Source organism: Scyliorhinus canicula, chromosome 4 (assembly GCF_902713615.1).
Source record: "Scyliorhinus canicula chromosome 4, sScyCan1.1, whole genome shotgun sequence".
NCBI classification, from domain to species: Eukaryota; Metazoa; Chordata; class Chondrichthyes; order Carcharhiniformes; family Scyliorhinidae; genus Scyliorhinus; species Scyliorhinus canicula.
Genome location: NC_052149.1, coordinates 230077658 through 230105304, shown reverse-complemented (window position 1 = coordinate 230105304; position 27647 = coordinate 230077658). Strand labels below are relative to the sequence as shown.

At 50.2% G+C, this 27647-nt stretch overlaps 1 protein-coding gene across 2 annotated transcripts in view; it reads left to right on the top strand.

The window, feature by feature from the left end:
• The window catches only part of LOC119965441 (platelet-derived growth factor receptor beta-like), a 140978-nt gene extending 127907 nt beyond the window's left edge, over nucleotides 1-13071 (top strand). For both annotated transcript variants that reach the window (XM_038796225.1, XM_038796224.1), the window contains exons 21-26: nucleotides 1380-1502; nucleotides 1719-1830; nucleotides 4155-4254; nucleotides 5678-5783; nucleotides 9615-9847; nucleotides 12083-13071. In XM_038796225.1, the coding sequence (XP_038652153.1) occupies nucleotides 1380-1502; nucleotides 1719-1830; nucleotides 4155-4254; nucleotides 5678-5783; nucleotides 9615-9847; nucleotides 12083-12218 (810 nt within the window). In that variant the 3' untranslated portion in view covers nucleotides 12219-13071. The remainder of the gene's footprint in view (nucleotides 1-1379; nucleotides 1503-1718; nucleotides 1831-4154; nucleotides 4255-5677; nucleotides 5784-9614; nucleotides 9848-12082) is intronic.
• The last annotated feature ends 14576 nt before the right edge of the window (nucleotides 13072-27647 follow it).

Genomic DNA, 27647 nt, shown 5'->3' with positions numbered 1-27647 from the left:
TGATGATGGCACTGGGATGCCCTGCCCCAGCTCCTGATGATGTCACTGGGATGTCCTGCCCCAGTTACTGATGATGTCACTGGGATGTCCTGCCCCAGTTACTGATGATGTCACTGGGATGCCCTGCCCCAGCTCCTGATGATGTCACTGGGATGTCCTGCCCCAGTTACTGATGATGTCACTGGGATGTCCTGCCCCAGCTCCTGATGATGTCACTGGGATGCCCTGTCCCAGTTCCTGATGATGTCACTAGGGTCCCATGCCCCGTTCCTGATGATGTCACTGGGATGTCATGCCCCAGCTCCTGATGATGTCAATGACGTCCTGCCCGAGTTACTGATTATGTCACTGGGATGTCATGCCCCTGCTCCTGATGATGTCACTGGGATGTCCTGCCCCAGCTCCTGATGATGTCACTGGGATGCCATGCCCCAGTTCCTGATGATGTCATTGGGATGCCCTGTCCCAGTTACTGATGGTGTCACTGGGAAGTCCTGCCCCAGCTCCAGATGATGTCACTGGGATGCCCTGTCCCAGCTGCTGATGATGTCACTGGGATGTCCTGCCCCAGTTCCTGATGATATCACTGGGATGCCCTGTCCCAGCTGCTGATGATGTCACTGGGATGTCCTGTCCCAGTTACTGATGATGTCATTGGGATGCCCTGCCCCATCTTCTGATGATGTCACTGGGATGTCCTGTCCCAGTTACTGATGATGTCACTGGGATGCCCTGCCCCATCTCCTGATGATGTCACTGGGATGTCCTGCCCCAGTTCCTGATGATGTCACTGGGATGTCCTGCCCCATCTCCTGATGATGTCACTGGGATGTCCTGCCCCAGTTACTGATCGTGTCACTGGGTCCCTGGATGTATCATTGTGATAAATTGATATTTTTTTTGTTTGACAGTGTGCCCAATGGAATTTATTGGGTATTGATATTGTTTTCAATATCAGTAGGGGTATGGGGAGACAGTGGCCAGTGGTAATGTTACTGGACTAGCAATGCAGCGGCCCAGGTTAATGCTCTGAGGATGTGGGTTTAAACCCCATCAGAGCAGCTGCAGGAATTCATAGTCAATTAATAAAATCTGGAATTAAAAAGCTCATCTCAATCTAATGACTGTGAACCATTGTCGATTGTTGCAAAAACCCATCTGGTTCACTAATGTCCTTCAGGGAAGGAAATCTGCCGTCCTTACCCGGTCTGGCCTACATGTGACTCCAGACCCACAGCAATGTGGTTGATTCTTAACCGCCCTCTGAAATGGCCGAGCGGGTACTCATTTCCAGGGCAATTAGGGGTGGGTAACAAATGCAGGCCCAGCTAGCAACGCCCACATCCCATGAATGAATAATCTTTGTTTTGTTTTGACAGTGTGTCCATCGGGATTTAGCAGCCCGGAATGTGCTGATCTGTGAAGGAAAACTTGCGAAAATCTGTGACTTTGGATTAGCGCGGGACATAATGAATGATTCCAATTATATTTCAAGAGGGAGTGTGAGTATCTCGGTATCCGCTTAAATATCGCAAACCGTATAAATACTACCATCTGCTTCTCCTTTCCTTCCCCCTCTCTCGCTATCTCAACCCCTCTCGTTTAGGACACAGCGTGTTCTTTCTGCTACTTTCACATCTCTTTGTTTTGTCATTGTTGATTTATTAGTAGTTTAAATAGTAACCTGGTTAGTAACTATTGACTGATCTGGTTCCCAGACCTTTTTGCCTTTGAAATGGATGGCGCCTGAGAGCATTTTCAACAACCTGTACACCACACGGAGCGACGTCTGGTCCTACGCAGTCCTGCTCTGGGAGATCTTCACCCTTGGTAAGGCACCCCCAGACAGTTCTCATCCCTCTCTGACTTGTCATCTTCATTGTCTGTTTTGGGAGAAAATTCAGAGTGGTTGCTAGGTGGAGTCCAAGTAAATGGCACATCTCATCATCTCGTTGCGCCCTTCTACTGGCCAGAGTGACATCTACTTTACACAACTGATGAAGTTAAAATACAGATCAACCGTGAACTCATTGAATGGCTGGGCGGGCTAGAGGGGCTGAATGGCCTCCTGTTCCTACGTTTGCTATTGCTGAGAAGCTGGTGATCATGTCAGCTCTCCCGAGCTCTCCTGGTCAGCAGCCATGCTTCAGTGGATGACAACTTCTCTCAGCTTTGAATTAGAAAGTTGTGGGTTTGCTAAGAGGCCTTTGCACACAATCCAGCACAGGACTGAGGTAGTGCTGCACTGTCCGGGGTGGAGGGGATCCACCTTTCAGATTAAATGTTACACCGAGACCACTCAGTTCGGTGTACATCCTCATAGCCATTATTTTAAGGAATGGCCGGTCTGTTCTCCTGTCTGTCCTGAGCCAATGTTTATCCCTCAACCCCCATCGCTAAAACGAAACAGATCATCTGATCATCAGCACATACGTCTTATGGCACAGTGGGTAGCCCCCCTCCCTCTGGACCAGAACTTCCAGGTTTGAGTCCAACGCCAGGACTTTTTGGCCATGGAAGGACTGTGCACAACACAGTTCGACGGGCTGATAATCTGCTCGGGAATCCTTCCACCATTTCCCCCACTATTCCCCAAAGGGAAAAAAAGGTATGGGTGAAGATACACTAAGAATTAAATAGATAAACTGCTAAGGGATTTTGCTGAGCACAAAATGGCTGCCATGTTTCCTAGAAATGGCAGATGGAGTTCAATCCAGGCAAATGCGAGATGATGCATTTTGGAAGATCTAACTCAAGAGCAGACTATATGGTCAATGGAAGAGTCCTGGGGAAAATTGATGTACAGAGAGCTCTGGGAGTTCAGGTCCATTGTACCCTGAAGGTGGCAACGCAGGTCGATAGAGTGGTCAAGAAGGCATACAGCATGCTTGCCTTCATCGGACGGGGTATTGAGTACAAGAGTCGGCAGGTCATGTTACAGTTGTATAGGACTTTGGTTAGGCCACATTTGGAATACTGCATGCAGTTCTGGTCGCCACATTACCAGAAGGATGTGGATGCTTTAGAGAGGGTGCAGAGGAGATTCACCAGGATGTTGCCTGGTATGGAGGGTGCTAGCTGTGAAGAAAGGTTGAGTAGATTAGGATTGTTTTCATTGGAAAGACGGAGGTTGAGGGGGGACCTGATTGAGGTCTACAAAATTATGAGAGGTATGGACAGGGTGGATAGCAACAAGCTTTTTCCAAGAGTAGGGGTGTCAATTACAAGGGGTCACGATTTCAAGGTGAGAGGGGGATAGTTTAAGGGAGATGTGCGTGGAAAGTATTTTACGCAGAGGGTGGTGGGTGCCAGGAACGCTTTGCCAGCGGAGGTGGTAGAGGTGGGCACGATAGCATCATTTAAGATGCATCTGGACAGATATATGAACGGGCGGGGAACAGAGTGAAGTAGATCCTTGGAAAATAGTCAACAGGTTTAGATAAAGGATCTGGATCGGCGCAGGCTGGGAGGGCCGAAGGGCCTGTTCCTGTGCTGTAATTTTCTTTGTTATTTGTTCTTTGTACACTGCAACAGCACCTGAACTTCACCAGTACTTCATTGGCTGTAATGTGCTCCAGAATGTCCTGAGATCGTGAAAGGCATTATAATGATAATAATCATGATATCAATGCATGTCTTAAATTTAGATCTAATGACTAGACTGAGCGGCATGGTGGTACAGTGGTTAGCACTGCTGTCTGTCAGCTCCAGGGACCCGGGTTCAATTCCAGCCTTGAGTGACTGTGTGGAGTTTGTATGTTCTCCTCGTCTATGTGGGTTTCCTCTGGGTGCTCCGGTTTCCTCCCACAGTCCAAAGATGTGCAGGTTAGGTGGATTGGCCGCGCTAAATTGGCCCTGAGTGTCCAAAAGGGTAGGTGGGGTTACTGGGTTATGGAGTTGGGGTGAAGGCATGGGTTTAAGTCAAGTGTTCTTTCTAAAGGCTGGTGAAGACTCGATGGGCCGAATGGCCTCCTTCTGCACTGTAAATTCTAAGATCAATGAAAATTAAATCAAATTGATGTCTGCTGCCTAAGTAACTACGGCTTCTTTCTTTTCTTCTATCCCTACACTTTCCTTTCTCTTCTTCTCACACCCTCATTCTATTCCTCCTTTACTTTTTATTTTTTCTTTCTGTTTCTTTCTTTCCTTCCAAGGTGGGACACCGTATCCAGAACTTCCCGTCAACGACCAGTTCTACAATGCCATTAGGCGTGGTTACAGAATGCCCAAACCTCACTATGCCTCTGATGAAATGTGAGTAACACTCAGGCACAAGCTCGAGAAGCAAGAATGATGATCGGGTTCGAGGGAAGGCTGAGGGAGGGGAGACTGAGGGAGGAGAGACTGAGGGAGGAGAGACTGAGGGAGGAGAGACTGAGGGAGGAGAGACTGAGGGAGGAGAGACTGAGGGAGGGGAGACTGAGAGAGGGGAGACTGAGGGAGGAGAGACTGAGGGAGGAGAGACTGAGGGAGGAGAGACTGTGGGAGGGGAGACTGAGGGAGGGGAGACTGAGGGAGGGGAGACTGAGGGAGGAGAGACTGAGGGAGGGGAGACTGGGGGAGGGGAGACTGAGGAAGAGGAGACTGAGGGAGTGGAGACTGAGGGAGGAGAGACTGAGGGAGGGGAGACTGAGGGAGGAGAGACTGAGGGAGGAGAGACTGAGGGAGGAGAGACTGAGGGAGGGGAGACTGAGGGAGGGGAGACTGAGGGAGGGGAGACTGAGGGAGGAGAGACTGAGGGAGGGGAGACTGAGGGAGGAGAGACTGAGGTAGGAGAGACTGAGGGAGGAGAGACTGAGGGAGGGGAGACTGAGGGAGGGGAGACTGAGGGAGGGGAGACTGAGGGAGGGGAGACTGAGGGAGGAGAGACTGAGGGAGGGGAGACTGGGGGAGGGGAGACTGAGGAAGAGGAGACTGAGGGAGTGGAGACTGAGGGAGGAGAGACTGAGGGAGTGGAGACTGAGGGAGGGGAGACTGAGGGAGGAGAGACTGAGGGAGGGGAGACTGAGGGAGGAGAGACTGAGGGAGGAGAGACTGAGGGAGGGGAGACTGAGGGAGGGGAGACTGAGGGAGGGGAGACTGAGGGAGGGGAGACTGAGGGAGGGGAGACTGAGGGAGGGGAGACTGAGGGAGGAGAGACTGAGGGAGGAGAGACTGAGGGAGGAGAGACTGAGGGAGGAGAGACTGAGGGAGGGGAGACTGAGGGAAGAGAGACTGAGGGAGAAGAGACTGAGGGAGGGGAGACTGAGGGAGGGGAGACTGAGGGAGGGGAGACTGAGGGAGGAGAGACTGAGGGAGGAGAGACTGAGGGAGAGGAGACTGAGGGAGAAGAGACTGAGGGAGGGGAGACTGAGGGAGCGGACAAATCCCAGAATTTGGAGGATGGAGGCAGAGGGAGGAGTTGGCGGAGGGAGGAGGTGGCTTAAGGAGGGGGAGACTGAGGGAGGGGTCATTGAGAAGGGGACAGAGGGAGGAGGGATTGAGGGAGGGTGACTGAGAGAGCAGGTCTGAGGTATGATTGAGGAACAGGGACTGAGGGAAGGGGGACCGAGGGATGGGTTGGATTGAGGAAGAGGATGGACTGAGAGAGGGGAAGGAGTTCCACAGGTGGAAAACAAGATGGGGCAAACATTGTCTATGGCCTAACCTAACGATTGTGTTTGAAATGATGTTGCAGATATGAAATCATGCAAAAATGCTGGAATGATGAATTTGAGAAGAGACCTTCTTTCTCCAATTTAGTACAATCCATGGGCAATCTGCTCACTGAGGGCTATAAGAAGGTAAATCTAATATTGAATAAAATACAGATTTTGTTCTTGGAATAGTTACTTGCGTGCCGCCAACATTATTTTTACCTGGGTGTAGCTACGAGCACATTGAGGCAGTGGGGAGGCAGTGGCGTAGTGGTATTATCGCTGGACTAGTGACCCAGAGTCATGCTCTGGGGACTAGGGTTCGAATCCCACCATGGCAGAATTCAATAAAACAAACTGGTTAAAAGCCTGTCACTAAAAACCCATCTGGTTTCCTTGTGGAAAGGAAATCTGTGGTCCTTACCTGGTCTGGCCTAGATGTGAATCCAGATCCACAGCAATGTGGTTGACTCTTGATGGCCAATAAATTCTGCTCTGCCAGTGCCACCCACATCCCATGAACAAATGTTTTTAGAAGTTCAACACCAGTCGGGACCAAGCAGCCCGCTTGATCGGTACCCCATCAAAGCTTGAGTATCCACTCCCTCCCAGGGTTTTTCAAAGTGCGGGTCGCGGGCAGGTGTCGGGAGTATCGCGGAGCAATTGGTTATGATGATCCTGATCGCGGGTGAAGCGCCTAATGGCTGTTACCAGCATTTATATTGAGAATGGCAGCCTCTGCCGCCTTTTAGATGAGAAGGAAATTAGGCTGTGTGCCGTCGTTTCTGACCAGAAACCACATCAGTGAGCAGGTCACGTACCTGCACGAACACTTGCGTCAAGCGGCCTGAATGTGCACTTTTGGCACCAAATCACAGAGGAGAGCTTCTTCCATTGTATCGCTGCTGACAAGCAAGGCAAGAAGACTGTAAAGATGAAAATGGATTGTTTCGGTACAAGAAAGAGATGGCCAGAGACACAAATAGGCAGAGGATCTCACATCTGAATCTGCTGGAGAGAACTGCTCAGAAGAGTTCAGGGGAGGACAGAGCAGTGCTACTGTTGCTCTGTACAGAGATCCAGGGCCTCTGGTTAACAGCCTTTAAAGAAGAAACTTAACTCGTGAATAAAGGAGTAGAAAGATGATTTCTTGAGGTACGGTTTTGTCAATTGTACCAATGCAGATAGAATGCAAAGTACGTGTGTGTTTCATGCAGGGAAGTAGCGACAAATGAGAGAAGTTTCAGGTTTTGAAAGAGAAGTGGTGATGAAAAATTCCTTTTGAGGTTGAGACCGCAGAGTCAGTTATTAACTTAGAGCTGACTCCAAACTAAAAGACTACGCTGATGCTCCTGGCCTGTGACAGCAAATTTAAAATACACCAAAAGCCCGTGAGGCTGTCAGCATTCTGGAGCAGCATCTCCCAGGAGTATCCAGTGCTGAGTAAAACAAGCACTTTGTTGCTGTTGCCCTTCATGATGACCTATATGTGCGAGGTCGTATTTTCCATTCTCACAAAAATGAAGATGGCTCAAAGGAACTGGCTGAATGCCGCACCTGATATGCGCATTGCCCTCTCCTCCTGTGGAACCTGATTCAGGTGAGATCATGAGGCCTAAACAGGCTCCCTTCTCACATTAAAGGTAAGCGAACGTGGTGAATGTGTCGTTTGCAGGGTCCCTGAAGGTCGGCTGGTTGGTCCTGGGATAAAAAGTTTGAAAAAACTGACCTACAAGACACACTGCAGCAACTCGCCACGGCTCCTTCAGATGCACCTTCCAAACAGGCGACTTCGGCCACCTAGAACAGTGATGGGCAAACTAGGCTAGTGAGTGGGTCGCATGAGTGGCCCTCCTTCATCTCAATGGGCCGGAAGATTGAAATCAGGATTGTTCACTAACCGTGACCCCACTAATAAGATTGAATACATTCAAGATGCATTGAATATTACAGATTATGGAAAATGTTTCATTGTTCATATATTAGTAGAACTGTCATCAACTTCAAATGGTAACAATAAAATATTTACACTTTGGACACAGAGGAAGTGCACCATTCTCACAGTCAATGTTGTGAGCAACTCCTTCGCTCGCCCTCACTTCACACGCCCTCACTTCACACGCCCTCACTTCACACGCCCTTACTTCACACGCCCTCACTTCACACGCCCTCACTTCACACGCCCTCACTTCACACGCCCTCACTTCACACGCCCTCACTTCACACGCCCTCACTTCACATGCCCTCACTTCACACGCCCTCACTTCACACGCCCTCGCTTTACTTGCAAATCGCTTCAGTCATTCCAGTAGGAAAAAAGTTACGTTGATGGAAACCAGTGGAAGGTGACAGTCCTGCGTGTGGAGTCCACAAAATGTCTCGTGGGTTGCACTCAGAATCCAGATGGGCCACAGGTTGGCCACCAGCGACTTGGAAGGACAAAGGCAGCAGACACCACCATGTGGAGGTTCCCCTCCAAGCCACTCACCATCCTAACTTGGAAACAGAGGCGAACTTTCAATGAAAGACCCAGCACTGCAGCGCAGGACCCTGGCCAATAGGGGGGCCCCATACTGAGAGGTGACTTGTGGTGGGAACACCACGGGAACACCACTCAGAGCCTTGGTAGCACTAAATTGCTGATCGGCTCAGCAATCGGCTCAAATTTCTTGAGCCTATCAGCAGGCATTGCAGAACGACATCAGGCTCTGATTGGTGGAGTCTCCTTTAGAGAAGGAAAACCACTTGCCAGGCATTCAGAGGTGCGAGAGACACAGAGCAGTTCAGACACAGATCTTTCTGAATTGGTGTGAAATTTATGAAGGTGCAAAGCAGCAGTCAGATGTCTGGCATTCGGTCTGGAGGGCAGCCAGAGGCAAAAGTGAAGTCGCCGACCTAACATCGAGGTGCGAGCCGACGAAGCCTTCATAAGTTCATAAGATATAGGAACAGAATTAGGCCATTCAGCCCATCGAGCCTGCTCTGCCATTCTATCATGGTTGATATGTTCCTCATCAGCTAGGTGAGGAGGAGGAGGAGCTGTGGGGTGACTCTTGACCTCCAGGCCAGGGCTGAGGAGGGCAACCAAAAAGAATGGAGGCCAGGTGGCCAGCAACAGCAGCCAGGCCGCCAGCCAGGAGCGCGTGCGGTTGTCGAGGCTCAAGGCCCGGCCACCCGTGCCATCATTGGAGGTGGGGCTCAACGTCAGTGGGGGTGGGGCTCAATGTCATTGGGGGTGGGGCTCGACGTCATTGGGGGCAGACCACCATGTCACCAGAGGAAGGGGCATGACGTTTGTCCTCCGCAAAATGGGAGGGCGTGGGACCCCCAAGTGTTTGAAGTCCACCTCTGCTTGAAAATATATCTCCGTTCCTTCGCTGTCACGGGGTCAAAAGCCTCGAACTTCCTCCCCAACAGCACTGTGGGTGTATAAACTCTTCCTCACCAACGATGCCCACATCACATGAATGAACAAAGAAATTTACAGCACAGGAACAGGCACTTCGGCCCTCCAAGCCTGCGCCAATCATTATGTCCGAACTAAAAAAAACACTTCTGTCACAGCTCTGAGCTCTGACAAAGTCAAAGCTATGACGACGAGTCATCCAGCCCCAAAACGTTACCGCCCTTCTCTCTTCACAGATCCTGTCAGACCTGCGGAAATTGTCCAGCATTTTCTGTTTCGAGTCAGTTTTCTTCTCTGAGCTCTTTCGCTGAAAACATTGCCATCACCCCAGCCCCACTGTTGTACTGCTGCGTTACCCCCACCCCCCGCCTGTACCAGACATGCCAATCCTAGCATGTATACACACTTAAACCTGGTCAAACTGGCCAAGGTGAAGCATCAGGGAGTGGAAATGACAGGATGGTGTATTTGACGGGAAAAAGAGAGGAATTTACCAATGCTCATGTGTCTAAAATGCTGATTTGTTTTTGCTTTTGTTCCCTCCCCCTTTCCCACTCTCAACGCACCCCTAGAAATACGCCCAAGTTAACCAGGAGTTTCTAAAGAGTGACCACCCAGCAATGTGCCGCACTGGGGTTAAGTTCTTCCAAGTCGACGACAATGTGATCTACTCCAACTGCACAGAGCGTCTTCCCAACGGCACCAACAATGGCTACATCATCCCACTGCCCGACCCAGACCCCTGTGAGGCCAGCAGCCCGACGGAGAACTCGCTGAGTGAGTCCGCCACAGGGACAAGGCCGAGGTAAAGAATCCGGCTAATGTTCAGCATGTTCCCGAAGCTCCATGCTGCGAGAAATCAATCTCACAACCTTGCAGCACAGAACACTGGGCCATTCCGTCCATTGCCCCTGATTTGATTTGATTTATTGTCACATGTACCAAAGTAAAGTGAAAAGTATTTTTCTGCGGCCAAGGGAACGTACACAGTACGTACACGGCAGACAAAGAATAATCAACAGAGAACATTGATAAATGGTACATTGACAAACAGTGATTGGTTACAGTGCAGAATAAGGGGCCAAACAAAGCAAATACAGAGCAAGAGCAGCACAGAGCGTCGTGAATAGTTTTCTTACAGGGAACAGATCAGTCCGAGGGGGAGTCGTTGAGGAGTCTGGTAGCTGTGGGGAAGTCGCTGTTCCTATGTCTGAATGTGTGAGTCTTTAGACTTCTGTACATTCTGCCTGATGAAAGGGTCTGGAAGAAGGCAATGCCTGGGTGGGAGGGGTCTCTGATAATGTTGTCTGCCTCTTCCTCTCTAAATTCTGTATTTCGATGAACTAATTTTTCATCTTCCCACTGTTTTTTATATTTTTCATGATTTTCGGCCGCACAGTTTGTCGAACTGTGTTTGCAATGCTTTCATTATTAGTTTGTTGTATTGATCTCTAACTATTCACATAACAACAACAACCTGCATTTATATAGCTCCTTTAACATAGTAAAACATCCCAAAGCACTTCATAGGAGCATTATCAAACTAATTTTACACCGAGGCACGTGTGGTGATATAGAGACAGCTGACAAAAGGCTTGGTTCAAGGTGTAGGTTTTAACAAGTAGGTTTTAAAGGGGGAAGGGAGGGGCTTAAGGAGGGGATTCCAGAGTTTAGGGCCCAGTGACAGAAGACAAGACTGCCAATGCTGGAGTGATTAAAATCAAAAATGGATAAGAGATCAGGGTTGGAGTAGGCATCTCAGGTTTGTCAAGCAGGAGGGGATTACAGAGAGTTGAGGCCAGGGTGGGATTTGAAAACAAGAATGAGAATTAATTGAGGCATTGGCCAACCAGGACCTCAGTGTAGGTCAGTCAGCAAGCACAGGGGCTGACGGGTGAATGGGTCTTGATGCTAGTTGTGGTACGAGCAGCAGAGAGTTGGACAACGTGACGATTATAGAGGATGGAATATGAAAGGCCAGCCAATCAGTGCATCAGAATAGACGTGCTGTTGGGTGAATTGGACATTCTGAATTCTCCCTGTGTACCCGAACAGGCGCTGGAATGTGGCGGCTCAGGGCTTTTCACAGTAACTTCATTGCAGTGTTAATGTAAGCCTACTTGTGACAATAAAGGTTATTAGAGGTAAAGGCGGCCTAAATGATGGCACGAATGTATGGTTGAAAACTCATCTCTGAGCTAATTATGACACCAAAGTTGTGAGGTGGAGATGCTGGCGTTGGACTGGGGTGAGCACAGTAACAAGTCTTACAACAGAAACAAACCTGTTGGACTTTAACCTGGTGTTGTAAGACTTCTCACTGTGCTCGCCAAAGTTGTGTTCGGCCAACAGTATTTCAGTCAGCAATTTTAGCCTCCAATCCTAGTGCCAGCATGTGGTCCAGTTGGTAGCACTATGTCTCACCTCCGAGCCCCAAGGTCGTGGGTTCAAGCTCCCCTCCAGAAAATAGAGCGTAAAATCCAGGCTGACACTCCGGTGCAGCGCTGAGGGAGTGCTGCACTGCTGGAGGTACCATCTTTCAAAGGAGACGTTAACCTGAGGCCACGTCTGCCCTGTCATGTGGATGCAAAAGGATCGCATGGAAGAATGGCAGGGTTCTCCCCAGTGCCCTGGCCAATATGTATCCCTCAGATCAACATGGTCAGATTATCTGGGTCACTATCACGTTGCTGTCTGTGGGAGCTTGCTGTGCGCAAATTGGCTGCTGTGTTTCCTATTTTATAGCAGTGTCTAATCTTCAAAAGGGCTCCGTTGGCTGTAAAATGCTTTGATGTTGTCAGGTTGTGAAAGGCGCTATAGAAATGCAAGTTCTTTGCTTTTATTTGAGCTGAATTTGTTTTGCCTCCTGATCAAACCTGGGCATTCTGACTGATGTCACCTTCTCCCCTCTTGCTCGACAACCTCCTTTGTTACGGTTGTTGGCCCTTCACCTGAATTCACTCTTTAAAAAGAAAGCTCTGACTCTATTAATGAATGGATAGTCTTATTGAGATGTGTTCTGTCCGTTCTTTCGTTTTAGTTCCCTGGTATGTGTGGAGAATGGAGAGCTAAGTAACGCCAGCGATTCTGCTCAGGTGACGGAAGACCCTAAGGAGCTTGAGATGGACACAGAAGATGATGCTAACCTGCCCGATGTAGAGGACAGCTTTCTGTGATCTTCATATCCTGGAGTTTGCCTTCGCTGATAAACTTCCTCAGAGCTTTCGGCTTCATCTAAAGTACAAACTCTGTGAGAAAAATCCCGATTAAACATGATGCCTGGTTGGTCCTGGGGGAATCAGGACATGGAGAATATTGGAATAATAATGTGAAAATCCTCGAGACGCAGACCATAAACACGCCATCCGTCCATTGGGCAGGGATTAGATTGTAAAATGTATGTCTGTATCTGGGGAAACGTGACCATCCCGTTTCGTGTTTCATTCGTTGGTCATGAAATTGTCACAGGAACAGAATTTTGTATTAAGTCACAATGTTCATTTCCAATATCTAACTCCCTGCCCTGCATCATCGTTCTCTTCCCTGGAGCCTCGCCATGTTGAAATCGAGCCCAATTGCATCGTCTCTCAGTCTCTAAACTCATTCTTTCTCTCTGTCTCCTAACGGTGAGATTCCTCATCTCCCTCAATCTTCGTTCCCAGCTGCGTAACTCCACTCCTCCCTCGGCCTCCCTTCCTCTTGCACTCTGCAGGCTTTCGAAACCCAAACTTGTCACCAATCAGACTTTGCACCTTGTCCTAGGATACCTTTTCTGGCATTGTCATGCGCTCTGGTGCTTTGGGTCTCCAGCAAGACTTCTCACAGAGTCTCAAAAGAACTCTCGAGGCATCGCGGCCTTCCTTTGGTTTGGGAACGTGGGGATTTGAACTTGGTGTTGAACTGGAACGCTCATTCTGTGCAAAGATATGCGGAGCTTGGCCCAGGATTGTATTAGAGAGTGGCAGAATGAAAAGGTCACTCCGCTATAAGGGCTATTATCCATCTGTACCATTGACCTAAATGGGGGGGGGGGGAAACATTTTAAGGTCATTTAATTGTTTGGTAGTAACATGTCTTCACATTTCCAATGTTTTGTCTCTTCACAGTGGGACCTTACTCTGGTTCTGATCTGGAGTAAAAGTCTTTTCAGGGTAATATCATACAGCGATGAGCCAGTATAGTTGTCAAGTTTGTATTATAGTGCATCTATTGAGATTATTCCTGCCCATTACCTTTCACCTTATAAGTAGCATTTTTTTTGCACAAAACAAGACTATATAAAGGAATTATTTTTCTTTTTTTATAATCGAATATTGTATATATGATACCATTGTCGAGCAGTTTTGTTTATTTCAAAACCTTTGTGAGTGTGGTCACTCCATAATGTCAGTGTTGTCAGGTCCTTGTGTCACCGTGGGCGAGGTGCGGGGACAATTAAACTTCAGGCACGGAATTGAAACATTAATAATGGAACTCCTGCTACCAAGAATCATAACCTTCACCACAAGCAGAGAAAGCAGCTTCTAAGCCATAGTTTTCAGCAGATCCAAGGTCCCTTCAGTCTTCCTGGACCAGCCATTCATCAGGAGTGTTAGATGAGTCAAGGGGAAGTTAGATAAGCGTGTTAAAGTGAAAGGAGTGGATAGGTTCTGCTGATAGAATTAGATGGAGAAGACAAGGGGGCTGGTGAGGAGGATACGCATGCATGGTGCAGATAGGCCGAATGGTCTGTGTGGTGTAAATTCTTTTTTTTTAAACTTTGAATATCCAATTCATTTTTTCCAATTCAGGGGCAATTTAGCATGGCCAATCCACCTAACCTGCACATCTTTGGGTTGTGGGGGTGAAACCCACGCAGACACGGGGAGAATGTGCAAACTCCTCACAGACAGTGACCCAGGGCCAGGATTCGAACCCGGGTCCTCAGCGCCGTAGGCAGCAATGCTAACCACTGTGCCACCATGCCGCCTGTGTGGTGTAAATTCTAAGGAACAGCACTTATTTAAAAATAATTCCATTTGCTCCAGGCTGCTGCACAGGGTAAGGAACCAGTCAGGAACAGAAAGAATCTTGCCTCCAATTAATGCTGACTTTGCTGATAAGTGTTTCTTGCAAATTGTCTGGTTGTTTTTGTTTTTTCGTGAGCTTCAGTTGCTTTTTTCAATATAGGTAGTGAAACCAATTGCTAAGAGATATTTGATGTGCCATATGTGCGTGCAGAAGTTTGTCTGTGAGCAGAATACTCTTCTCACATTGATGATCTCGGGGTTGGGTTTTGCAATTCCAGCATCTGCTGGTACTCACCCCAAGATACAGAGATCTTGCAGGGGCTTCATTCTTGCTGGAGTCTGGATACAATGGGTGTCACAGGCCGATCTGGTGCATCATTCCATCCCTCGTGCCCTACCTTCAGTGACCATCAACCCACCCCCTTGCCCCCAATCACCCTTGACCAACGGTCATTCAACATAGAACCATCGCTCAGCCCCCCAGCGCACTGGAATTGTCCCTTAAATGTCAACCGGCCATCCACCATCCATGACCCACCTATTATATCCTTAACCTGCCTTCTGTTAATCCTGAAGGACACAGGGGACGAAAAGACCATGTTGAAAATGCGACCAGATCTTTTGCTATCCAGAGATACTGTCTGCTGTCCTGTGTATCGCCAACATTTTGCTTCAAACTTCCCTCATTTCCAGTTTTATTCTATTCATTTTACCTGAGTGGACAAGGCTTGCAGCTGGAGTCGGGGGGGGGGGGGGGGGGGGGGGGGGGGGATGGACATTGTTAAGACACCCAGGGCCAGCAACAAGCTCTGCTTGAGACTGGGTACAAGAGAGTTGGCCACTGACTAAATCTCCCTCTACCCGAGCAATCGGCCTCAGCTCGGACCTGACATTTGGGATTGGTGAGATTTTTGTTGGGTAAGGTTGTTGAGGGATTATGGAACCAAGGCTGGTGGATGGAGTTAAAATACCAACCAGCCGTGATATAATTGATTGGCAGAATAGACCCAAGGGGCTGAATGGCCTTCTTCTATTCCTTTTGTGTCTGTGTTTTGATATATTCCACTGTTCAGTTCGAGATAGTCTTTTAGGATGGACACACAGCCATGTGGAACTGGGTTAAGTCTCACACGTCTCTTCCAGCCAACAAATGACACTCTCATCCCATTAGTCTGGAATGAGTTTGGTTTCTACTCGGGGTGAAAGGTCAATGTTCTAAATCACTAGTTCCCAATACTCTATAAGTCCAAACTCCATATTGATCTCTATACCTTTGCCTTCAAAAGATGCCACTTTATCTTTCAGGGTCATTGCTTTATTAAAACTCTTTCCCTGGAGATTGTGGGTGTTTGGGTTACACATGAGGCGGCTGAATTACAGACTATGATGCTATCTGTTCCCCAGTGCGTGCAAAATCATGGGATGGCTACAGCGCAGAAGGCAGCCGTTCAATTTTTCTTCTCTGTGCTGGCGACTCAACTCATCCCACTCCCCTCTCCTTTCCCCACAGCCCTGCAAATGTTTCTGTCCAGGCAATTATCCAATTCGCTTCTGAAAGCCACAATTGAATCTGCCTCCACCACACTCTCAGGCAGCACATTCCAGACTCGCTGCATAAACATGTTTTTCCTCAGGTCGTCATTTGTGCTTTTGTCAACACAAAATTTTTTGTCAACAGAAACGATGCCCTCTGTTTAACCCTTCCATGAATAGGAACAGTATTTACAAGATGTAGGAGCAGAATTAGGCCATTTGGCCCATCGAGCCATTCGATCACGGCTGATCTCATCCTGGCCTCAATTCCGCCGTCCTGCTCGGTCTCCGTAATCCTTCAACCCATTGCCAATTAAAAATCTGTCTAACACCTCTTTAAATTGACTCACTGTCCCAGCATCCACCACACTCTGGGGTAGCGAATTCCACAAATCCACAACCCTTTGGGAGAAGTTGTTTCTCCTCAACTCTGTTTTAAATTTGCGACCTCTTATCCCAAGATCTCTCGTTTTAGAATGCCACACAAGAGGAAGCATCTGCTCCACGTCTACTTTATCCATATCTTTTAACATCTTGTATACCTCAATTAGATCTCCCCTCATTCTTCTAACCTCGCGAGAGTATCGGCCGAACCTATTCAATCTCTCCTCAAACGACAGACCCCTCCTCTGGAATCAACCTTGTGAATTTCCTCTGGACTGTCTCAAAAAAACCATGTTGTGTCTACATCCCCATCTCTGATTGGGTGGAACCCTGGAGGTTTTATCACATGACCGTTCCACCTCAGCATGCCATTTGTCTATTCTACTGGCCAATTGGAAAAGGAACAAACACCTTGTTGGCCAATTTGTTTAATTGTTGCAGACTCTAGAGCAGCCATTCTTCCCATGTCTCCAAAGTTGTTAATGTGTTGATCGTAAAAGCAAACAAAAGCACAATTTGGGGTAAGACGTCCTTGGATTTTTGTTCCCCCCATGGGTTTTTGCTGGACAGTGTCCTGGAGGCTAATCTGGAATCCTTGGAGCCTCCTGCATTGGAGGTGATAGTGTAAAATCAGATAAGGGGACCTTTCTGTTGTTATGTAGGGTATAACGGACAGTAGGAAACCTGTGATTCATTCATTATCTTTGATGTTTGGGAAATGTCCTCCACATCTATGTAGGTTTTCAACATGGACATGACTAGCATGTCCCTCACCCTACAAAAGCAGCAATACCATGGGAACCATCTCACTGTTAAATCCTCCTCCGAGTCTCTCGAATGGATAACACTATCTCTTCTTATCATTAGGTCAGTTCCATAAATTTGCTCCTTGACATCACAAGGATTTCAGATGGAAAGTCCTACCTCAGGTACTAGAGAGTGCGGCAATAAAGGCTGGTCTTGCCAGTGGCGTGGGAACACATTTATAAACTTTATTTTGGATCTGGATCCTACCCACATGAGAAATACGTTTCATCCATATTTTCCCTGTGGATACATAAGAAAATACACAATGAACTGTCTGAATTTTGGGGATTAACCTGGGTCATTTGTTCATGTTTTGGGACGAAGAGGAGAGGGCCTTCAGTCAAGGGGGTCCTTTCACAAGCTATTCAAGTTTGCCTCCTAGTGAGAGCCAGGGGCTGATTTCGCACAGTGGGCTAAATAGCTGGCTTGCAATGCAGAACAATGCCAGCAACGCAGGTTCAATCCCTGTACCCCGAACAGGTGCCGGAATGTGGCAACTAGGGGCTTTTCACAGTAACTTCATTGAAGCCTACGTGTGGCAATAAGCTATTATTATTATTATTAGTCTAAATTTAACTCCTGTCTCTGGTTTTCCTGGTCAGTTTCAACTAGTCTGTCAGTCTGGTGGTAGGAAAAGGAAATTTCAAGAGGAAAATAATTAGTTTGAGGTCCTGGCGTTAAATTCAATGGCATCATTGGGGTTCACTTGAACTCCCTAGCAACCTCACCAATTCCCCATGAGCTTTGGGGCCATTGTGTCTCTCTTCATTCCATGGTACAGTATATCCGATTGTTTAAGTGTAACCCTCCAAACAAAAAACATCGGCTGTGATTGAGGAACTGAGTCCAATAGCTGTAGCGTCTTGTTTTGTCCACCTCCTTGTTCGTCATCGAAACATTCAGACTCCATTGAGCAAAAATTCAGCAAGAAAGTTTCTTTATATTGACCTGGGAACCACAACATAAACTGCTTTGAATTAGGGTGACCTGTGAGTGACTGTGTATGAAAGGGGAGGTTTTGAAGTGTTCACACACATATTCTATATTAATAGCGGTACAGATAGATCAATATTTTTAAACCAATTGTAACATAGACTGTGTTAATTCAGAATGTTCATACATTGTGTTGAATAAGAAAAGTGTTTAGGTATGTGTGTTGTTAGTCAGTAATATATATTTCATTGATTGTATTCAATATCAAATAAACATGTTATTTTCTAGCATTTCCCACTTGTTCTCTCTTCCTCTTAAGAATTTGATGTTCGGGTATCATAGAAACATAGACATAGAAAATAGGAGCAGGAGGAGGCCATTCAGCCCTTCGAGCCTGCTCTGCCATTCATTATAATCATGGATGATCATCCAACTCAATGGTCTGATCCCACCTTCCTCCCCCATATCCTTTGATCCCATCCACCCTGACAGCTATATCTAACTGCTTCTTGAAAACCTACACGGCGGACTTCCGGTTGCGGCTATGCAGAGCTAAGTCGCACGCTCGGCAGCTCCCGCTTAGAACGGACTTTTGGGCTCTTTTCAGGGCCCCCAATGGCAATTTTTTTGACATTTTCCGGTGTGGGAAGGAGTTTGCAGCATTCCCCGACAGTGTATGGCTTGGACCAGGAGCGGGGCGACTAAAAAAGTGGTGGTGAAGCCAAAGAAAGTGCGAGGGAAGAAAAGCAAGATGGCGACAGGCGGAGACCAGGCAGCGTGGATGCAGTGGGCGCAGGAGCAGCAGGAGGCTCTCCAGCGCTGCTTCAGGGAGCTTAAAGCGGACCTTCTGGAGCCGATGAAGGCTTCCATTGATAAGTTGCTGGAGACCCAGGCGGCCCAGGAGGTGGAGTTCCGCGAGGTCCGACAGAAGGTCTCGGACCATGAAGACGAGATCTTGGGCCTAGCGGTAAAGGTGGAGGCGCACGAGGCGCTCCACAAGAAATGGCAGGAGCGGTTCGAGGAGATGGAGAATCGGTCGAGGCGGAAGAATCTGCGGATCCTGGGCCTCCCGGAGGGACTGGAGGGGTCGGACGTGGGGGCCTATGTGGTCACTATGTTAAACTCGCTGATGGGAGCGGGGTCCTTTCAGGGGCCCCTGGAGCTGGAAGGGCCCATAGAGTGCTGATGAGGAGGCCCAAGGCTAATGAGCCGTCGCGGGCGGTGCTGGTGCGGTTTCACCGATTCGCTGATTGGGAGTGTGTCCTCAGGTGGGCCAAGAGAGAGCGGAGCAGCAGGTGGGAGAACGCGGAGGTTGGAATCATCAGGACTGGAGTGCGGAGGTGGCGAAGAAGCGGGCTGGGTACAACCGGACGAAGGCGGTGCTGCACAGGAAGGGGGTGAGGTTTGGCATGTTGCAGCCGGCGCGTCTGTGGGTCACCTACAAAGACCGGCATCATTATTTTGAGAAGGCGTGGGCCTTTGTTCAGGCCGAGAAGATGGACACAAACTGAGGGTCAGGGTGGGGGCCTTGCATTGGGATGGTCGGGGATTCCTGAGGTTGTGTTACATTTCGAGTGGGGGTTCTTTTTGTTCGTTCTCTGTTCTTGTTTTTTATTTTTTCGTGATTTAGGGTGGATGGTGGGGGTGAGTGGGGCACTGATTTGGTTAGATCCATCGGGTGGGTTAGTGAAGTGAGGCAAATAAATGGAGTGGGGGTGGAGGGTTGGTAGGGGGGGACGGGGCCCCCGCGGGGGAGGGGAAGGCCCAGGGTGACGGGGCCCCTGTGGGGGAGGGGAAGGCCCGAGATGGGGGTGAGAGGACTGGGCCTATGAATAGGAGCTGCACCAGAGGAGGCGGGGCCCCCTTGGGGGAGGGGAAGGCCTGAGATGGGGGTGAGAAGACTGGGCCTATGAATAGGAGCTGCACCAGAGGAGGCGGGGCCAGGCAGGTGGAAAGCGCGGGCTCTTTTCCCGGGCCGAAGGCAGGAAGGGGCGGGGCCAGAGCGGGGAAGCGCGGGCTTTTTCCCGCGCTTGGGATTAAGGGGGAGGCGGGGACCCTGTGAGTGGGCAGCAGAGGGGGAGGGGACGTCCCACAAGGGGAGGAGTCGAAGGAGGGGCGGGAGCAGCCGGGGTCAGCAGGAGTCGGCTGACTTGCGGGAGTGCAATGGGGGAGCAACGCAGCTAGGAGGGGTCCTTGCTGGGGGGGGGGGGGGGGGTGTAGGCGCATGGCTGGCTGCAGAGGGTTATGGCTAGTCGGCGGGGGAGGGGGCGGGCAGCGGGAAGCCCCCTGGTCCGGCTGATAACCTGGAACGTAAGGGGACTGAACGGGCCGATTAAGCGGGCCCGGGTGTTTGCACGCCTGAAGGGGCTGAAGGCGGATGTGGTCATGCTCCAGGAGACGCACCTGAAGGTGGCGGACCAGGTAAGATTGAGGAAGGGGTGGGTAGGCCATGTGTTCCATTCAGGGCTAGATGCAAAAAATCAATGGTGTGGCGATTCTGGTGGGAAAGAGGGTTTCGTTCGAGGCGTCGAGCATTGTGGCAGATAATGGCGGTAGGTACGTAATGGCAAGTGGTAAGTTGCAAGGGGAGAGGGTGGTGCTGGTTAATGTTTACGCCCCGAACTGGGACGATGTGGGTTTTATGCGGCGCATGCTAGGCCGAATCCCGGACCTGGAAGTGGGGGGGCCTAATAATGGGGGGAGACTTCAACACGGTGTTGGATCTGACACTGGATCGCTCCAGATCCAGGATGGGCAGGAGACCTGCGGCAGCTAGAGTACTGAGGGGGTTTATGGACCAGATGGGAGGGGTAGATCCTTGGAGATTTGCACGGCCGAGGGCTAGGGAATTCTCATTCTTCTCACATGTTCATAAGGCCTATTCCCGGATCGATTTCTTCGTTATGAGTCGGGCGCTGATCACGAGAGTAGGGGATACCGAGTACTCGGCGATAGCCATTTCAGATCACGCCCCGCATTGGGTAGACTTGGAGCTGGGGGAGGAGAGAGACCAGCACCCGCTGTGGCGCTTGGATGTGGGACTGTTGGCGGATGAGGAGGTGAGCGAGCGGGTGCACGGCAGCATAGAGAGATACCTGGAGGTTAACGATAATGGGGAGGTTCGGGTGGGGCTGGGAGGCGCTAAAGGCAGTGGTCAGGGGAGAGCTAATCTCCATTAGGGCCCATAAGGAGAGGAGAGAGCAGAGGGAGAGGCTGGTGGGGGAGATGGTGAGGGTGGACAGGAGGTACGCGGAGGAGCCGGAGGAGGGACTGTTGAGGGAGAGGTGTAGCTTCCAGGCCGAATTCGACCTGTTGACCACCAGGAAGGCGGAGGCGCAGTGGAGGAAGGCCCAGGGGGCGATCTATGAGTATGGGGGAAAGGCAAGCCGGATGCTGGCGCATCAGCTTCGGAAGCGAGACGCAGCTAGGGAGATTGGGGGAGTTAAGGACAGGAGGGGAAGTGTGGCGCGAAGTGGGGTTGACATCAATGGGGTCTTCAGGAACTTTTATGAGGAACTGTATCGGTCCGAGCCCCCACAGGAGGAGGGAGGAATGGGCCGCTCTCTGGACCAACTGAGGTTCCTGAAGGTGGAGGAGGGACTGGTGGTGGGTTTGGGGGCTCCGATTGGGCTGGAGGAGCTGGCCAAAGGGATAGGCAGCATGCAGGGGGGGAAGGCACTGGGGCCGGATGGTTTCCCGGCCAAATTTTACAAAAAGTATGTGGATTTGCTGGGCCCGTTGTTGGTTAGGACCTTCAATGAGGTAAGGGAGGGTGGGGCTTTGCCCCCGACGATGTCCAGGGCACTTATTTCCCTGATCCTGAAGCGGGACAAGGACCCCCCTGCAGTGTGGGTCTTACAGGCAGATTTCGCTGTTAAATGTGGATGCTAAGGTGCTGGCGAAGGTCTTAGCCTCGAGAATTGAGGATTGTGTACCGCAGGTCATTCACAAAGACCAGACGGGGTTCGTGAAGGGGAGGCAATTGAATGCGAATGTGCGGAGGCTCCTGAACGTCATTATGATGCCGGCAAGTGAGGGGGAGGCGGAGATGGTGGCGGCGATGGACACCGAGAAGGCCTTTGATCAGGTAAAGTGGGGGTACTTGTGGGAGGTGCTGAAGAGGTCCGGGTTTGGGGAGGGGTTCATCAGGTGGGTCAGGTTGTTGTATGAGGCCCCGGTGGCGAGTGTGGCCACGAACAAGAGGAGGTCTGAGTACTTTCAGCTGTATCGAGGGATGAGGCAGGGGTGTCCCCTGTCCCCCCTGCTCTTTGCACTGGCGATTGAACCCCTGGCTATGGCACTGAGGGAGTCGAAGAACTGGAGGGGGCTGGTGAGGAGCAGGGAGGAGCATAGGGTATCGCTCTATGTGGACGACCTGCTACTTTGTGTCGCAGACCCGGTGGGCGGGATGCCAGAGGTAATGAGGATCCTCAGGGAGTTCGGGGAATTTTCAGGGTATAAGCTAAACATGAGGAAGAGCGAGCTGTTCGTGGTTCACCCAGGAGAGGGGGATTGGTGAGCTCCCACTAAAAAGGGCGGAGAGGAGCTTTAGATATTTGGGGGTCGAGGTGGCCAGGAGCTGGGGGGGGCCCTGCATAGACTTAATTTCACGAGGCTGGTGGAGCAGATGGAGGAGGAGTTCAAGAGGTGGGATGTGCTACCGCTGTCTCTGGCGGGTAGGGTGCAGTCAGTGAAGATGACGGTGCTCCCGAGGTTTTTGTTTCTGTTCCAGTGCCTCCCCATTTTTATCCCGAAGGCCTTTTTTAGATGGGTCAATAGGAGCATAATGGGGTTTGTATGGGCACATGGGACTCCAAGGGTGAGAAGAGTATTCCTGGAGCGGAGCAGGGATGGGGGGGGGGGCTGGCGCTGCCCAATCTCTGTGGATACAACTGGGCCGGTAATGTGGCGATGGTACGCAAGTGGGTGCTGGAGGGGGAGGGGGCGGCATGGAAGAGGCTGGAAACAGCGTCTTGTGAGGGTACGAGTCTGGAGGCGCTGGTAACGGCGCCGCTGCCGCTCCCTCCAACGAGGTGTACCACGAGCCCGGTGGTGGCGGCTACCCTCAAAATCTGGGGGCCGTGGAGGCGGCACAGGGGGGAGTTGGGGGCCTCGGTGTGGACCCCGATACGGGGAAACCATCGGTTTGTCCCGGGGAGGATAGATGGAGGGTTTGTGGGGTGGCACAGGGCAGGGATAAGGAGGTTGGGGGACCTATTCGTGGATGGGAAGTTCGCAAGCCTGGGTGAGCTGGAGGAGAGGTACGGGCTCCCCCCGGGAAACACCTTTAGGTACCTACAGGTAAGGGCATTTGTTAGGCGGCAAGTGGTGGGATTTCCGCTGCTGCCGCCATGCACGGTACAGGATAGGGTGCTCTCGGGGGTGTGGGTTGTAGAGGGGAAGATTTCAGCAATATACCAGGTGATGCAGGAGGAGGATGAGGCCTCGGTGGAGGAGCCGAAAGGTAAGTGGGAGGAGGAGCTAGGGGGGGTGACCGAGCAGGGGACTTGGGCAGATGCCCTAGGGAGAGTCAACTCTTCCTCTTCGTGTGCGAGGCTCAGCCTCATACAGTTCAAGGTGTTGCATAGGGCACACATGACCGGGACAAGGATGAGCCGGATTTTTGGGAGTGAGGACAGGTGTGTTAGGTACTCAGGGAGCCCAGCAAACCACACCCATATGTTCTGGGCATGCCCAGCGCTGGAGGAATTTTGGAAGGGCGTAGCGAGGACGGTGTCGAGGGTGGTAGAGTCCAGGGTCAATCCGGTTTGGGGGTTCGTAATATTTGGGGTTGCAGAGGAGCCGGGAGTGCAGGAGGCGAAAGAGGCCGGTATTCTGGCCTTTGCGTCCCTGGTAGCCTGGCGGAGGATTCTTCTTCAGTGGAAGGATGCGAGGCCCCCAAACATTGAAGCCTGGATCAATTACATGGTGGGGTTTATCAAATTGGAAAGGGTGAAATTTGCTTTGAGGGGGGTCGATACAGGGGTTTTTCAAGCAGTGGCAACCGTTCCTAGACTTCCTGGCAGAACGGTAGACAATGATCAGTGGCAGCAGCAACCCGGTGGTGGGGGGGGGATTTATTTCAGTTTTGTTTCTATATATTGGAGGTTTCGTCTGGGTGTATATATTTGCTATGTGTTTGGGCGGATGTCAATTTATTATTTTTGTTACTGAGTTTCCTTTACATTTTTTGCATTTTGTACTTTATATTTTTGTTGTTGATATTTTGTGAAAACTTTAATAAAAATTATTTTAAAAAAAAGAAAACCTACACGGCATGATCTACCGGCCGGGGGACACGTTGCAGCCAGTAGATGCCGGGAGAGGCGAGTCGTCGCGATCTGAATCTTGCGCATTGGAGGTGGGATCAGCATTTGGCCAATCTGCCTATTAGAGTGAGTAGCTCGTCTCCCTCTAACATGCAGCTCGCCTGATCTAACCCATGTGTTGGGATCCAACCCCTTCACCTCGGAAATCCTACGCAAGCGACGTTCAGAACTGATCTCCACAAATGTGGGTGAGGCGGAACAGCACTTGTGGGAGTTGGGACCAGAGGCTTACGGATGGTTAGCCGTCGGGTAGGGTGGCACCCTGGCACTGACACCCTGACATGCTGGCACTGCCATTGTGCCCATTAAGGGGCACTGCCAGGCTGGCATTGTGTCGGTTCCAGGGATTGGGGCTGAGGGTGCCCTGCTCGTGTCAAGTGGGGTGCGGGAGGAGGTGTGGGGGTGGGGAGGGAGGGGTTTGCCCCCCCCCCCACCCTGAGGACCCCCTTATAGGTGCGTTGTGGGGTCCAGGGGGTGTTAAGAGATTGGGGCGACATTTAAAAATGGCATCCCCATTCTCCTCCTGCACTGAGGAGTTCTGGCGAGCGGTGCTCCCCAGTGCAAGAATCGGGACTAAGTGCAGCCTCAGCAGGGTGTTCCCCGCTAAGGCCCCAGATTGCAAGTGTCCCATTGGAAAGCGTGGTCTTTCTCGGCACTGTGAGCTCCGGGAAACGCCCGGCTAAACGCGCTCGACGTGGGACTCTGTTGCACTTCAGTCAGATCACGCCCACAATATTCTGGCCTCAGCTGCTTTCTGTGGTCGAGAATTTCACAGGCTCCCCACTCTCGGTGCAGAAATGTATTCTCAAAACAGTCCTAAACGGTCGACCCCATATCCTCAGATTGTGACCCCTGGTTCTGGACTTCCCCGCCATCGGGAACATCCTTCCTGCAACTACCCTGTCCAATCCTGTTGGAATTTTATAGTTTTTTATGACCTCCCCCCTCAGTCTTCCAAACCCCAGCGAATACAATCCTAACCAACTCAATCTCTCCTCGTACGCCAGTCCTGCTATCCCAGGAATCAGTCTGGTAAACCTTCGCTGCACTCCCTCCATAGCAAGAACATCCTTCCTCAGGTAAGGACACCAAAGCTGCACACGTGGCTTCAAATCTCATGTTGGCAGATGTGGAATGTAAATTCAATTGATTCATTAAAGAATCTGGAACAAAAAACTGGTATGGGTAATAGTGTTAATGAAACCAATGGATTGTCATCAAAACACATCTAGTTCACTCCATTGTCACATCATTGTATTTGACAGATACATGCCCTCTGAAATGGTTTAGCAAACAACACAGTTGTATTCAGGTGTAATTAATATCTGCTGGAGTTTAGAAGAATGAGAGATGAGCTTATTGAAACATATGAGGATACTTGACAGGGTGGATGCTGAAAGGATGTTTGCTTCCTTGTGGGAGAGACTAGAACTAGGGAACACAGTTTAAAAAGTAAAGGGGGCGGGATCCTCCGTCTGCCGACGCCAAAATCGTGAAACCCGATCGCCGGAGACTAGGTTCCGACACCAAAATTGCAGTGGCCGTCGATTTGATGCCAAATCGCGATTCTCCGTCACCTTGACAATGCACGTACAGTGGACACCGTTTGCATATCATTATGGGGCCTGATCCGGTATTCTCCAGGGCCTCCGGGATTCTCCGCCTCCGATGGGCCGAGTCCCTGACGACGCGGTTCACCTGTGCTTTTTAAAAATTGTGAAACCAGCGTGGTGGCTGCTGAGGGAGAGAGAGGGGGTTCGGAAGTGTCCAGCATCACCATAGTTTGCTGACAGTTGTGCCGCTGGCCAAGGAGATTCTGCCAGGCCAACCAGTGCCATCTTGTTGGCTGGGATGAATGTGTGTGGGGAGTGTAATGGTAACCCTGAGGACTTCACAGACAGTGAATTGTCTTCATAATGCTGTCTCTGTTCTATTATCTAATTGACCCAGTTCCAGTTTTTGTTCTTGAAGCACCTTGGGACATTTTACTACATCACAAGAGCTATATCAATATACGTTTTTGTGATGGGGGTAAATGATAGTGAATCTGCACAGAACAAGACCCCCACGAGGAGTAATGAGATAAATCTGTTGTGACGATACTGTCTTGGGAATGTTTATTGGCCAGGATCCGAGGGGAGAACTCTGCCGCTCTTCTTCGAATAATCTCATTGGGTATTTTACATGAAAATGTGACATTGACGCAGAGACAGAAAATGCTGGACGATCTCAGCAGGTCTGACAGCATCTGTGGAGAGAGAACAGAGCTGACATTGAGTCTGGGTGACTCTTTGTCGGGTTTAATTCACCGCCACTCCTCTTCCAGGAATGCCCACCCTAGAGGAAATCATACTGGGATGTCATTATTAGCTGAGGGACTCTGCAAATAGCAGTCAAGTTATAATGTTTAATCAGCATAATCTGTGTTGGTTCCAACTCCATCTACAAGTTTGCTGATGACACAACCATAGTGGGCCGGCTCTCGAATAACGGCGAGTCAGAATACAGGAGGGAGATAGAGAACCTAGTGGAGTTGTGTAACGACAACAATCTCTCCCTCAATGCCAGCCAAACTAAAGAGCTGGTCATTGACTTCAGGAAGCGAAGTACTGTACACACCCCTGTCAGCATCAATGGGGCCGAGGTGGAGATGGTTAGCAGTTTCAAATTCCTAGGTGTGCACATCACCAAAAATCTGTCCTGGTCCACCCACGTCGACGCTACCACCAAGAAAGCACAACGCCCACACTTCCTCAAAACTAAGGAAATTTACCACCCGCTGTCTGGGGAAAGTGGGCAGCATAATTGATGCACGATCAATTGCACAAAGACGAGAGTTGAATACAACTGAGGCTTTATTGCTCTAAGATGTGTGGCCTCCCACAGCAGCTGGCGAAATGGCTGCTGCACAGAGGACACACATATTTATACTCTGCTTACTGGGCTGAGCCAGCAGGCAGGGACTACCATCGTACCTGTAGTACAGGTCCTACCATACATCACCTAATATAGGTGCAACTGTGGTTTACCACAATAATCAAAGACCCCTCCCACCCGGCTTACTCACTCTTCCAACTTCTTCCATTGGGCACACACATGACCAGCCTCAAAAACAGCTTCTTCCCCGCTGTTACCAGGCTCCTAAATGATCCTCTTATGGACTGACCTCATTAACACTACACACCTGTATGCTTCACCCGATGCCAATGCTTATGTAGTTACATTGTGTACCTTGTGCTGCCCTATTATGTATTTTCTTTTATTTTCTTCCCATGTACTTAATGATCTGTTGTGCTGCTCGCAGAAAAATACGTTTCACTGTAGCTCGGTATATGGGGCAATAAACAAATCCAAAATGAACTGTGCTCCTGCCCACAGATGCTGCCTGGCCTGCTGAGTTGTTCCAGTTGTTATTTGGTGGGTTTAACCTGGAATGGAGTCAGTCAGTCCCTGGAGTTTCCATGGAGACCAGCTCTGGATCTGAGCTGACAGAGATGGGACCGGAAGCTGGTGGGCCGGGCGCCGACGCGGTGACGTCAGCCTGAACGTGGTCCCGAAGCAGCGAGAGGCACCGGAAGTGACGTCTGGACCAGCCTGCGTGGTGACGCAG